At 40.9% G+C, this 14,042-nt stretch overlaps 1 protein-coding gene across 11 annotated transcripts in view; it reads right to left on the bottom strand.

Annotated features, from left to right (window-relative positions):
* macf1a (microtubule actin crosslinking factor 1a) overlaps nt 1–14,042 on the bottom strand; it is a 157,399-nt gene that overhangs the window by 47,522 nt on the left and 95,835 nt on the right. For 9 of the 11 annotated variants that reach the window (XM_060897627.1, XM_060897620.1, XM_060897623.1 and 6 more), the window contains 15 exons: nt 13,843–13,962; nt 13,651–13,742; nt 13,388–13,523; nt 4,606–11,610; nt 4,324–4,479; nt 3,872–4,087; nt 3,609–3,785; nt 2,883–3,179; nt 2,028–2,177; nt 1,702–1,935; nt 1,446–1,607; nt 1,013–1,354; nt 711–902; nt 322–498; nt 93–216 (listed from right to left, as the gene is read on the bottom strand). In XM_060897627.1, coding sequence (XP_060753610.1) covers nt 93–216; nt 322–498; nt 711–902; nt 1,013–1,354; nt 1,446–1,607; nt 1,702–1,935; nt 2,028–2,177; nt 2,883–3,179; nt 3,609–3,785; nt 3,872–4,087; nt 4,324–4,479; nt 4,606–11,610; nt 13,388–13,523; nt 13,651–13,742; nt 13,843–13,962 — 9,580 coding nt within the window. The remainder of the gene's footprint in view (nt 1–92; nt 217–321; nt 499–710; nt 903–1,012; nt 1,355–1,445; nt 1,608–1,701; nt 1,936–2,027; nt 2,178–2,882; nt 3,180–3,608; nt 3,786–3,871; nt 4,088–4,323; nt 4,480–4,605; nt 11,611–13,387; nt 13,524–13,650; nt 13,743–13,842; nt 13,963–14,042) is intronic. The other 2 variants (XM_060897621.1, XM_060897631.1) reach the window with 2 other exon arrangements.

Genomic DNA, 14,042 nt, shown 5'->3' with positions numbered 1-14,042 from the left:
TGGATTACGCAACCAAATTAATATGAATTTAAAACATGGTTAATCTGCATATAATAAATTAATATACAAAGCAGAAATGGACATTAAGTTACCTGTGGTGGTGTTGATATCTGCTCTCTTGAGTTTGGGAGATTCCTGGGTGCTGGTGAGCTCTTCCCCAGCTTTCCTCACCTTCTTCATTTGTACTGAGTGCTCAGTGAGCTCATCTTGCAGATGCTTAAAGCAAGCAATAAATACACAAGGGGATTTATTAACCTTACTCTCTGATTCAACCTGAAACCTATTCAATTTGCATTAGGGAAAAGTAGCCACTACTGTTACCTGTACAGTGCTCAGTGTATTTTGTAGTGTCTGCGTATCCGTCTGCTCTCCACTGGGTTTCAGTATGCTCTGGTTCTTCTCCTGAGCAGTGAGCCATGAATCCAGAGCTGTAACCTCATCCTGGTACAGCTGGTAGCGATCCAGTAGACTGGACAGATGGGTACCAAGATCGACAGACTGCAACAAGCAGAAGAGGATCCAATAAATTAGTCACCCCAAAAGAAATGAACAATACTAATGTGACTGCTCCACAGAAAATGTCTACAGAGGCATCGAAAAGCGTAGAATTCTATTTTTAAAGTATGTAATAATATTTTGGATGACTGATGAGTCGATTTGAACCCTGAAAAGATTAGAGCATTATGCAGATAGGAAAGTTTTTTCCCTACCTTGTTCTGTAGAGAACTGTAGCGTCGAGTTGCATCTTGTAGCTTATTACTGACAAGCTGCCATGTGTCCTCTAGAGCTGGGTCAATAGCACCCACCCTTTCCTGAGACCCTTGTATTGAATCCAGTACCTTCTGTCCAGAAATAGACACGAAGCGCAAGTCTGCCTTGTGGCAGATCACATCATCTGCCAGCTAGGAAACATTGACAAGCATCAAGCCTCATATCTTTGCAAGAATCTCTTGATGCATAAAAATTATACTCAACAATTATGAAATACTGAACATTTAGACATAATGAATACCTTTTTATGCTCCTCCAGCCTGTCTTTCAGACCCTGTGCATCGGCTTCTCCTTCCTTTAAGGAATGCAGTTCCCGCTCGCTCTGCTCCAGCCATGCACCCAGGTTGCCATGTTCTTCCATGAATTTGGAGAGGTCATCCTGAAGTGCTTCAGTCCGTCTTAGTCTCTCCTGGCAGCTCTGGAGACGTTCCTGGTGCTGGCTCTGTAGGTGATCTAGTCTGGCACGTAGGCGCTGCTTCTCTTCCAGGGGCACACTGGAGTCTGGCTGCTCCAGTATAGAGTGTGTAGACTGGGCTATCTGTAGGAGGTGAGCCTGCTGGGCTTGTAACTGCTGGAATTCATCCTGTAATAATCAACACAAGCATGAATAAATGAATCCTTAAAACAGGACTCAGAGTCAACACACGGTTCAATTGGGAGAGTTCGGTTCTGACCTTCAGCATGTCGTTGTGTGAGTTCAGTGACCGCAGTGGAACACTGGCATCTGGAACCGTCTCACCAAGAGAATTCCTCCTAGAGGTGTCCAGTGATGATAACTCCTTAAGCAGCACATCGATTTTTCCCTGAGTCTCCTGCAGCTGCTCCTCTGCTTTAGCCTTTCATAGACAAGAGCAAATGAAAAGAACATTGTTTTTAAGAAGCACTGAAGAAGAAAAGTGCAATTGTGACATATTTACTAGAGAGCTTTACCCTTTGGGTGTTTTGCTGAAGTGTTGTATTGATAGTTGAGTCCAGCTGAGCTAATGAGGACTGGGCAGAGTCTGTGAGGGTGTGATATTGCTCTTTCATATGTGTCAGTGCTATTTGCAGTTTAGCCCTTTCCTCTGGACTCAGATCCTCGCCACGTTCAGCTAGGAACTCCTCCACTGACCGGATTGTCTCCAACATACTATCAGCTTTGGTCTGAAGATCTTTTTGCACCTCCTGAAATTTTTGGACACAAACAATCGGATGTACATTAAGATACGTGGATAATAAATATATTTATCAATCATACAGCTCACTTAATAAGTCACCTTGAGTTCACTGTGCTTTTGCTGAAGTACATTCACGTCATCTGACTCAGCTCCTGTTCTCTGACTGGCCAGCAAGCTCGCTACACCAGCCAACCACATAGTGAGGTCTTCAAGCTTCTGTGAGCACTCTGCTTTCTGCTGCTGCACTACCTAAAACCCAGCAGAGATTGTTTGGACAATAGAATTACAAGTTCTTCAAGTGTAAAATACTCAAAACTTAATTTATCAGCATCGCAGTTCCCAACAACACTCAAAACTACCCACACTTTACAAATGGATCGAAAATATGCATTGTTTGAGCATAATGTATCCAGACTGATCACACAGACAGACAACATACATGTTTCACAAGGTAAGTCAAGCAGGAAAAAGATTTTGGATCATCACAATGACTTTTTATCAGTTATTTTCCGATTCTTCAAAACAGAAAGAAACGTGAGGGGAAAAAAAAAGACTGCTATTATGAAATGGCTGATTTTAAATCTCTAGCCTTTTCGAGTTGGCATAAGTGCTTGTCCTCTGTGGCAATCTGTAACAGCAAGGCAGAGAGGTTAATACATATGTTATATCGACACACGTGCACAAAGCAAAATAGTATCTAGCAGCAAACTGTTGCAAGCATAGCAAGCATAGCGTTGTAAAACTGACGCTTTAAAATAAACTAGCTTCTATGTTTCTGTTGCTTTGTGACAACAGTCATTAACAAATACAAAAGCATCAGAGTTGTTTTACTGATTATAGTCATCATGTTTGTTATGTAGTTATTACCAAGGTGTTAATTAAAATCCAAAGTAAATTCACGTTTCTGTTCTTGTGGTTGTAAAGGCATAAGCATTCAACCAGGTATTTGCAAACCTCTCTCTCCTTAGCAGTCTGTCTCTGCTTCTCTCTCTCTTTTTCATCTTGTTCCCTCTCTCGTTCTTTCTGCTCTCGCTCCTCTTCTCTGACACATTGGACAGAGAGGGCTTCAGCCCTGGCGTGGGTGCGACCGGAGGCCTGGTGAAAGGCATTCTGAAGCTGCTGCAGCTGTCTTAGCAGTCGCCTGCTTTGCTCAGGTGCGAGATCCTGTGCACGCTCTGAGATGAACACCTGGATGTCAAACGCCACAGCATTTACATCACTGGAGCGGTTTGTGAGGCACTCCTGTATATCCTGTGAGATAAAAAGGTAATATGTGTGATAATGAAATATGATCTGGGAAACGATTACAGCAAAATAATTAACTATGAGGCTGTGATGTCCCAAAGTGTCTTAAACCCTGTATAACAAAAACAAACATATTCATTAATTGATCTTTTTTATTAAACCAAACTTAATAAAGAAGACATACACATACAGTATACACTTTGTAAATCCTTTTACATGGTGCATCAGTCATACAAGCCCCAGTATAAGTGATTTTAAAAATCAATAACTTATTATAAGCACTGATTTGTCTTGTAGCTGTTATAGAAATTTAGTCAACACCTTCTACCCAACCAGAATGAAAAATTGAACAGCAGTGTGGTATAACTAAGAGAGAGAGTATTGCAAAAACAATTTTATGTAGAATTAGTATATGTAGTACGAGAAAAAATATACCTTGACTACTTGCAGTTTTTGCATGAGCCACTCTAATGTTCTTCTCTCATTCTCTTTAATTGTTGCATCCTCAGTTGAATCTGCCTCTTGCGCCATCTGAGTTTCTGTGTCTTTAAGCCAGCTGAGAAGACTGTCCACTCGCCCAGTCAGAGACTCCAACTCAGTACGCACTGCCTCCTTATGAAGAAGTGGTTGTTTTTATATTTTTATAGAGGCTGGTGACATTTTAAAACTAGAGGTCATAGCTGATATTACCGTCTTACCTTCTGGGTATCACGATGTGATTGCATCCCTTGTAGAGCGCTCTCAGCCAGTTTTCTTGCGGCATGAATTGTACGGGACAAACTCTGTTGGTCCATGTTCAGGGCTGTGATTAACTGCGGTGGGACATCTTCATTCTGTGACTCCAGGAGCTGTTTGGCTGCTTCAACCTCCTTGTTTACTTGGGGCTCCAAATCAGTGAGCTCTAGAGCAAGAGCCTGGTTTTAAAATAAAAGGGAAACAAAAAAATGTATCCTAAAATCATTTTGTTTTCAGTCGAAGGAAAAAGGATTTTTTTGGGTTTTCCCAAAAGGCCAACCCAACCATTTAACATAAAATCCCTGTATAAGGGATCTTCTAGCACAGGAGAACAAACAGCTCTCCTGCCATACAAAGAACTATTAAGGAACCCTATTTTCTAAGAATCTACAAACAATATTTTAACAGTACTCACTTCTGTTTGTTTAATGATGTCATCAAGCATGGCAAGACTCTTCCCTATAAATTGTTGCTGCTGTTGCTTAAGTCGGACTTCAATGTGCCGCACCATGGAAAGGAGTGCTACAATTTGTTGATCGTGTTCCAAGCATTCTTGCCGGATCAGAGAGGACTACGATCAGATAAACAAACAAATAAACAATTAGCAACAGAATTTCCAGTCCTGCAAATTTACAGTTAATTAGTTAAAAAGTAAAGCAAAAATAATTGCAGAATTAACATAAACACAGCATCTTACCTTGCTTACCTGTGCGGCTGTCCTCTGTTTATTGACATGGTCTTCAGCCTGATTTTCATCAACACCTTCTTGACATTGTTCAAAGTCCTCCTCTTCCCAGCATTCTGTAGTATCAGACTCAGAGACCTCTTCTAAATAAGACAGTCTTGAGTCTGAAGACTCTTCAATGGATGATTCATCTTTGAATTCATTATCAGGAGAAGAGTATTGCTTAGTCATGGATTGCAGTGGCTCCTTGCTAATTGTATCCTCCAGCTCTGTTTTGGAGGTTTGTTCACACCTATTTACTGTACTCTCTGGTACAGCATCTTTGGTTTTTGAAACAGATTTTTGGTGGTCTTTGTCTTCCCCAGTAAGAGAAGCATATGGCTGTTTGAGGATTGCAGAATCTCTCAGCTTTTCACTTTTTGGATGTACAGATTCTTGTGTTTTTGCCTCACCAACTTGCCTGTCTAAAGCAAATATAGGTGTTGATATTTGCTTACTGGGGTCAATAGCAACATCTGAACTCTCAGTGCAGCTTAAGTCCTTCTTTTTGTGAAAGGTATCATCACTCAGGTCTGTCGAGCTAGAATGGGTTTGTATAGAGTCTGTCCCAGTTAAAATATATTTTGGTAGAAGCTTTAAATTTTTGTCTATCTGCTTTATCTGTTTTACATCAGTCTCATTTTCCTTTGTATGGAGTGAAGAAGTTTTCTCCTCTAGCTTGGCTTTCTCCTGAGCTGTCGGATGCCGCTCTTTAGCTGACCCTTGACGTAATGCTTCTAACTCTTCTGCAGCCTGTTTCTCACTGACACCCCTCTCAAAGACTTTCCTAAGAATGCTTTCTTTGGCTTTCATCAGAAGTGCGTCTTTCTCCAGCTGTGCCTGGTTAGGTTTTTGAGACTGTTCCATTCCATCTTTTCTTTCTGCGTTTAATGGATCGCTTTGAGTTGGGACAACTGGTGGTCTTTGCACTGGCTCATCAGCTTTGCTCTTCTCTGACTCCTTTTCAGCATGTTCAATCTTCGCCTTTTTGTTTTTTCTTTTCTTTTTCCTCTTCTTATCCGATTGATCTGGGGCAAGATCCTCATTGACATCTATTTCATGCTCAACCTGTGTTTTTGACTTGTCATTTATGACTCTGGATTGCATTTGTCTCTGAAACTCATCTTTTTTGTGGACATTCACCAAACCTGCAGGGTCATGTTTTGATGGTTCAGCTTCCAGACTTGTATTTTCCATATGGTGCCTCTGTTTTGACACTGCTACACTCTTCACATTCTCTATTCCCTCGTGTAGACTCTCTGGGATTGACTCAATATCATCACTTGTATCTGGCACTCCTTTCGTTTCTGCTTTGGCCAGCATGTCAATTTTCACCTCTCCATTAACGGATTTCTGATCAATCTCAACAGATACTTTTGTAAACCTGCTCTCCATGTGCTTTGCAGGTGAACCCTCTGTTCTATCTGGTGTTGTTATAACTTCCAAATCTTTCACATCAGTGACAATGTCATAGTTCTTGGTGCTCTCTGCAGGTGAAATTATGCTTGGAAGTTTTATATTCAAATCCATTTTAATCTCTTTCTGTTCTTCCACATACTTCTGATCACCAGCATCTTCTCCAGACATGCCCTTGGTGTGTTTGTCATCTGTATTAACCTTCAAATCTACTTTGGCCTCACTCATCTTCTCTTCTACAGATTTCTGATCAGTGGCTGCAATGTCCTTTTCAATCACGGGTTCCATGCCTTCGATAGGTAAAGTCACACCCATACGTATAGTCTTTAGACCATCTACATCCACTTGATCTTCTTTCTGTTCTTTCATATCTGCAGCAAATCTTTTATCACTGACAAAAAACTCTGTCCCAGATTTACCGTTAATATCCTCTTCAAAAGAAACCTGATCTGCAGCTGTTATAACATCCAAATCTTCAGATTTCTGGTCAGTGACTACAATTTCCTTTCTGAATACGTTCTCTGTACTCTCTATGCTTGAAGTCGCACACTCGTACTCTTTCAGGACCTCCGAATCCACCTTAATGTCTATCCATTCTTTCACTTCTTTAACATGTCTTTGATCAAAGGCTACAAGTTCTTTTCTAGCATCCTCAGTGTTGTCTACAAGAGAAGCCTCATTCAGATCTGAGGCTTTTAGAACCTCAGAATCTATTTTGACTCCTTTCTTAATGTACAGACCTTCAGATTTTTCATTAGTGACTGCATCTTTTTCGGACATGGTGTTGATTCTCTCTATAGGTGAAGTTACTTCCAAATCTACTTGAGCCTCCCCTTTCATGTCCACCTCTTTAGGTTTCTCATCGGTGACTAAAGCTTCCGTTCTATACTTGTGCTCTGTGACCTGCTTGACCACTTTATCTTCTGAAGATTTTTGATCGATACCAAGATCAGCTTCTATAGTCACATTCACAACACCATATCCAGGAGAAGCTGCATTCACATCAGGAGTTTTTAAATGATGCTCAGATTTTTCAAGAACGCTTACTTTGTTCATGTGGCTGCCTTTAGCCTCCTCTGTAGGTATCATCACTCTGTTTTCTCTAATATCTACATCTGCATTGACCTCTTTTTCATCAACATCTAAAACTCCACTTCCAAACTCATTTGCAGTGGTGTTTTCAGATGATGATGCTTGTACCACTGGAGTTCGTCTAACCTCAAACTCCATCCCAACCTCAGTACCCTTTACCTGTGAAGTCATACTTATATCTAATTGTTGAACCTCTGACCTTTCATCGCTTTCTGTACAGACTTTGATTTGCTTTTTATGTTTTCCTCTTCCTTTCCTTTTTCCTTGCATCTTCTGCTCCTCAATAACTTCTATAACTTCAGTGCTCCCTTCACTTTCATCGACTGTATCAGACACCGACTGTAGTTCTGCTGCCTCGGTAATCCGATTTGTTTCTTTCTCGATTTTGACTTGCCCATCAAGCACCTTGTTGACGATATCTGGACCAACTCTGACATTACTCTTCTCATAGTTTTCCAGGTTTATGCCTGTTTTAGCACCTGGCTGTATTTGGATGTACGGCTTTGTGGTATGTGGTATAATGTCATAGCTTTTACCAACGTCATATACAGTTGCAGATATTTGTGGATGCTGAACGTGTCTTAGTTCCTGCTCTGGTTCTACAGCGTTATGTTGTATAGGACTACATTCTTCAATTGCCTCCTGTAACCTTCTTTCTGCTTTTAAAGCAAACTGACTTAGAACCTCTAATGATACATCAGCATCTTTCCAAACGCTGCTTGAAACATCCACATGCTTTTGTTCCACCAAATCAGATGGTGGATAATGATGATGGACTTGTAGCTGTTCATCTGTATCAATCTCCAATTTATCTTTATGATGATCTGTAGTCCACGATTGTGGCTCTTCGCTGTCAGCAAGTTGCACTGTGCTCACTTCTAGGTTTTCACAATTCCTTGCTGTAGGACTATCCTGATATGCAAAACACTGTGATGCAAGAGGATCCACAAGTCCAAAGTGATCGCGAAGTTCTGCAGCCATTTCTCTAGAGATTAGCCCATCCTGAACAGCCTCCTCAAGACTTGACACCCTCTGACCGCTGACAGAGCCAACCAACCCGCCTTTTAAAAACTGATTTTTAGCAATAACCATGGCAACATCTTTTTGAACAAGGCTTTTATCAATAGCGTCAAGAAGAGGTAGTTTTTCCCCATTTGAAATATTAATGATACCTCCAGAATCTGCCTGACTCTGCAATAATCTGAGTGCTGGAATGGGATCAACTTGACCAGTCCTCACTGCTTCTGGCACAGTCATCAGGTCACCATTTTCTTTGTTTGGAATACCTCTAAATGGTCTTACTTCAAGGAATCTCCAACCTGTCTCAATGTCAATCTTTCCCTGTTTTATTAGGTCTGTGTATGGCAAAATACAAGCATTTTGTGGATCCAAAATACCACTTTTTAACATTGGAGAGTCCATTACTTTATCTACAATGGATTGATCAATCACACCACAAGAAGCAGCTTCAGTAAGTGTAAGGTTGGTATTTGAAGCACCATCATGAATGAAGCCTACAGTTGCTTGAAGAAAAGCAGCATCTGGATCTGAACTAAACTGGTTTTGTCTTGACTTCTCAAACTGTTTGAGTTTTAGAGCAAGTGAATCATCAATGATGCCTTGCTGTACTGCATCAGTAACACTGAGGCGAATGCCAGACCCATGGTGCACGATTCCACCTTCAGCTACCTGTTGCAGTAGGATTTTCTCAGTTTCATCATGACTAATAAGACCTTTTTGAAGTGCTTGTTGGAGAGGTACAGGCTGTTTAGTTTTGGGGTCTGTTATTCCATTCATCTGTAGTTGTAGTTTCAACTTCGTTTGTATTTCATGTGGATCAGAACTCTTTCCATGGCATGACTTCTCTAATAAGAGTAGTTCCTCTTTTTGCTTTTCCTCTATTAGCCCACGTTTGGCTGCAACATTAACCGAAACTTTTTTGCCTTTTTCAAAGTCAATAATTCCTCCAGAGACAATCTGAGCCTCGAGAAGGCGAGATACTGTATCTGTATCTAAAAGTCCTTCTTTGGCAGCCTCCCTTAGAGTGCATATTCGACCATGTTCCACATCAAACACACCAGCCATTGTCTTTTCCGATTTGATAACCTTAGTCATTAAGTCTTCATCTTGAACACTTTTCTGCATAATATCATCAAGGCTAAGTGGCTGACATACATGCACATCCAGGAAACCACCAAAAAGCTCTGCTTTAGCCATTAGTTTTACAGCAGTATTAACTGGAATCAGATCCTGGTTTATAGCCTCATCAAGGAGCAATTTCTGGGTCCCAATAGTTAAAAGCCCACCCTGTAGCATCTCCTTTGCCATACGATCAAGGTCTGCATCTTCAGAATTGCTCACAGATATGGTCCAATTTATTTTTGATGAGTCTGCATTTTCCCTGTTTCGGTTGGTATCTGTTTGAACCAAGATTTGTTTCTCTTGTAGGCATTTTCTTGCAAGTCCATCAGTCTGACTTTCTTCTACAGTATCTTTACTTATAACAGCAGTGTTATCTGTCTTTATGTCTAACAATTTCTTCACAGATGTTGCACATTCCACTTGATTTTCATCAAGCATTTTCTTATCTGAGGCTGAAGGAGGCATCTCAACCTCTAGCCAAGAACCTAGTTGTTCTCTCCTACTCTTTTCTTTTGTGTCTGGACTTGATTGGAATGAGGACAGTTTCGCATCTTTTGCAAATAGGGGTGATGTCTCAGGTTCTGTTTCTGATACTTTGGAGTGTGTATCTAAGAGCTCTACTAATGTAGCATCAGTGCTTGTTTCCTTTAAAGAAATGCCTGCAGCTCTTTGTACAGCATTCATAAGAGAAGACTTACAAATATTATCAGTCAAAGCTGTTTCATTTTCTTCTAAGAGAATCTGTTTTCCTTGTTCATCCTTTCTTGAAATACTGAAATTCAAACTCTTTTCCACATCCATTTGAATATTTTCTTGTTTTGTTTCACTTAATGACCTCACAAACAGGGGATCTCCTGCTGCCTCTCTGTTAGAGGGTTCTATCAACTGTGGTTTACAACTGTTTTGATCTTTTGTTGCTCCGGTTAAATTAATAATCTCCATCAGTTCGGGTTCCAACAGGATCAAACGCTCTCCTGAGTGGGCATTTATGTAGCTGTGTGTCATAAGGTAAGAGAGGAGATAGTGGAAGTCTTGCTCCTGGGGCTTGGACACCTCCAAAAAGAAAGCATCAGAATGAAGGCGTGGCAGTGAGGCAGTGGCTGAAGAGGACAGCGGTGATGAGAAGGAAGCGCCCTGGTGATGCACAGACCTTGTTTGAGTCATTGCATGGAGAAAGTCTGGAAGCCGTGTCTGCTGAAGGACCTTTGCAGCTTCTGGTCCCAAAACCTTTTCAGCATGGCCCAGAGGAATCAACTCACCACTTTCTGGAGAGTAAATTGCGCTAAGAAAATGGCGCTTTTTTAAGACCTTCCGAGCTAAGTCACCTGAAATGACACCTTGCTGTAGAGCTTCAGTTATAGGAAGCAACTCCCCTGACTCTGGCCATAACATACCTATAAAAGCCCAGAGAGATTCCAGCACCCTTAAAGCCATGCGAGGAGAGAGAAGGCTTCTTTGGATAGATTCATCTAATTCTAGGCGCTCTCCAGTAACTGGGTCTATGATTCCTCCCGATTGTAACTGATGAGTCAGTAAGGCACATGCCAGGTCATGGTCCATAAGCCCATGCCTCTCAGCTTCATCAATTGTCAGTCGGTGACCAGTGCGAGGATCGGGAATGCCACCTGCAAACAGCTGAGCCTCCAGAAGCCTAATAGTAACTTCTCGGTCAATCAGTCCCTCTTGCGCTGCCCGGAAAATGCCTACCTTTATACCAGATCGTAAGCAGATTGTTCCCCTTGACTGCTGATTTACTGGTAGTAGACGGAGGCCAGTCTCCTGATTCAAAACGCATCTCTGATAAAACTCGGACAGACTGAGTTTTTCAGCTGTATTAGGATCAATAAGCTCTTGCCTTTCAAGACAGGAGCATAGCTTATCGTAAACAGCAGGTGAGATGAGACCTCTGTCTTTAGCATTTTCAAGACTAAGCATTTCATTATTGCAGTCATCCCAAAAGCCTCCGGTGCTCACCTGCAGATTCAGGACACGAAGCCCAATTTGTTCTTTAATGCAGCCCACCTCCATAGCAGCAGCAACTGGTATTGTATGGCTCTTTGTAAAGTGTGACTCTTGGACAAGATGGAGGGCAGCTTCTATTTCTGATAATGACTGGTAGATATGGCTATCAATCAGACCAGTTGATAAACTCTTTTCTAATGAAAGACCCTGAGGGGAATCAGGATGTAACAGACCACCTCTAACAAGCTGTGCCTCCAGCAGTACATAGCATGTGTCATGGTCTATAAGGCCTCGCTGTGCTGACTGGAAAACTGGGAAGATTTCCACAGTACCGAGATCAATTACTCCAGCGATGATCCCATTGCCCTGGAAAAAGAGATACAATATTTAAGTATTATAACGTTACAAAATTCTGTTTTAGTATTTTATTATTTAAACTGAAACTAGACCAGTAGAGAGTTTTAGAATAGACCCATAAACCAAGCATGCAAATTTAACACAAGTTGATGTTCATTACAATTAATACAACTAATAAACGATCCAGAAAATGGCAATTCTGCCTGCATAGATTGTCATTGACATTTAAAAGGCAAATAAAGAATCAAGATTTGGTTTACAGCAAGAAAGCATAAGCTTCCTAAAGCAAAAACAAGATAAAAACTGTAGCAACAAGAGTTTTATCTAAGTGCAGCAAAAAGAAAGAAGAGACAAGGGCAGCTCAGAAAACTAAGCCAACGGTAAGAAAGGAAGCAAGCACTACTTACCGTATGGAGGGGATCCATAAACGAACACACACAGATAGGCTGACGGCTCGGCAGTTTGAGGTGCAACAAGGTGAGAAGCTGGATGTTAGCATTCTGCATGCCACACTCCATCTGCCTGTGACACTGCCAGCACTGTCTATCTACTACCTGACGTTCCTACCAGTTTTTAATCTTAGACTACTGTCCAATCATCTTATCTTCAAGATAACCTGGTCATAAGTGGACCTGCAGAGCATTTCTTAATCACTAGCTTAGTATGGGATTCAGGACTTACCCCTAAGCAGACAGTAAACTGTAAATGTGGTTGCTGTGTGAAACGTTTGAGACTAAAAAAAGGAAATGATCAAGATGAACACACTACATACTGACTTAAAAGTCTTCTATTCTGACTCGGACGTTTTCTGGCAGCTGTTAGTGATTTTAAAGCAAAATGCTGATTAAGTCACACAATATTACTGTTTTAAAGGACACAGACAATATCACACACATATATACACAGGCGCGCACACAAACACACACATAAATGCTCTGTGATCTGGACACATCATGCTCAAACAGGCGAAAAATTATGCATAGCTGGCCTCTACATTAATCCCTGTAACCCCTGAAATGTATGTTTTTTTTTTTAAGGAAACCATTATAAAAAAGTGGTGTTCAAAACTTCACTCCTAATCCCACCACACACCATTAACTTACTCTTTTGGATACACACACACAAGCATGCACACAAAGATCATTGCATACACACATAATATACAAAAATGTATAAAAGACTACACAATTTACATTCTAATCACGGCTATAGATGAATGTTTAGAATGTGTATGTGTACTTAAGAACTTCACAAAGAAAACCAAAAAAATGTCTACATCTATAGTGCAAAAACCATCAAGAATTATCATATGTGCAATGAAAACTAAATAAGCACTATGGGAATGACCTTTTGAGGATGTTTATGTAAAACTACTACACTTTTAATTGCTACTTCTATAAAACTCATGGCCGGTAAGTAGCAATAAGCAGATGTGTTTGATGAAGATGGTAAAATGAGGATGGTGGTGACATGAATACAGGCATGTTGTGAATTGGATGTTAGGATTTCACTCCATGCTATTAAATAAAACGTTATGTTGAAGCAACCCTGTGAGATTTATGGAGGTGGTGATGGATGTCAAAAACACAAGTGACAGGCAACAAACATGCAGCACTCACACAGTCACACACGCACCGCTCTGTATAATTTCCTTAGAAAATGTCAAATGTATCATGAGACGTCCATTTAAAGCAACGCATCAGAAGCACTTTTTCAACAGAAGCATTTTGCTGTTTAGAGCTCGCTCTGGCAGAGTAGAACGCTCGCCTTAAATCTTTAAGTCTACCTTTCGTTTCTCCTCTTTGGCCTTCTGTTCTTCGAGCTGTTGAAGCTGAGTAGCAGAACGGTCACACAGCTGGCTGTAGGTAGATTTTAATTCATCCAGCTGTAATGCAACTTGGGCACGTTCTTCAGGGGACAATCTAGGAATAGCGGGTCAAGTCAGTACAAATATATAACAAACAAAAAACTTAGGATTTTTGTATCAGACAAAATTTATATTTGAATACATGATGTACTGTATACAGTATATTAAAGTACTGCACTCACTTGCTGGCCTGTTTTGAACGGAGGAAGACTTGTGTGCTTCTGATTGCTTCAGCAACTTCTTCGCTTTTTGAAGCTAACTGCTCACTGATCGCCTAAAGAAAAGAAAAGTCAATCAAAATGTTTTACCTAAGAAATCACCGTTTTGTTTGAAGAGTGTTGATTCCAGGGACAAAGTGAGCAATCTCTTCATACCTGTTGTGCGGCAAGTGATGTCTCGGCTGGTCCAGTGGCTCTCTCCTGATGGCCTTTAACCCAACCTAGCAGGTCTGAGACCTGACCCACACAGGCTTGTCTCTCCTCCTCGACTTGTTTCTGCAAGACGAGCATTTAATTATAAGAAATGAAACTAGTTTATAACGTACAAATTAAACAGTTATGTCCTGCTTTAAGTC

The sequence above is a fragment of the Tachysurus vachellii genome, chromosome 21, assembly GCF_030014155.1.
Source record: "Tachysurus vachellii isolate PV-2020 chromosome 21, HZAU_Pvac_v1, whole genome shotgun sequence".
Classification (NCBI taxonomy): domain Eukaryota; kingdom Metazoa; phylum Chordata; class Actinopteri; order Siluriformes; family Bagridae; genus Tachysurus; species Tachysurus vachellii.
The sequence above is the reverse complement of the archived record's forward strand: the minus strand, read 5'-3'. Positions and strand labels throughout refer to the sequence as shown.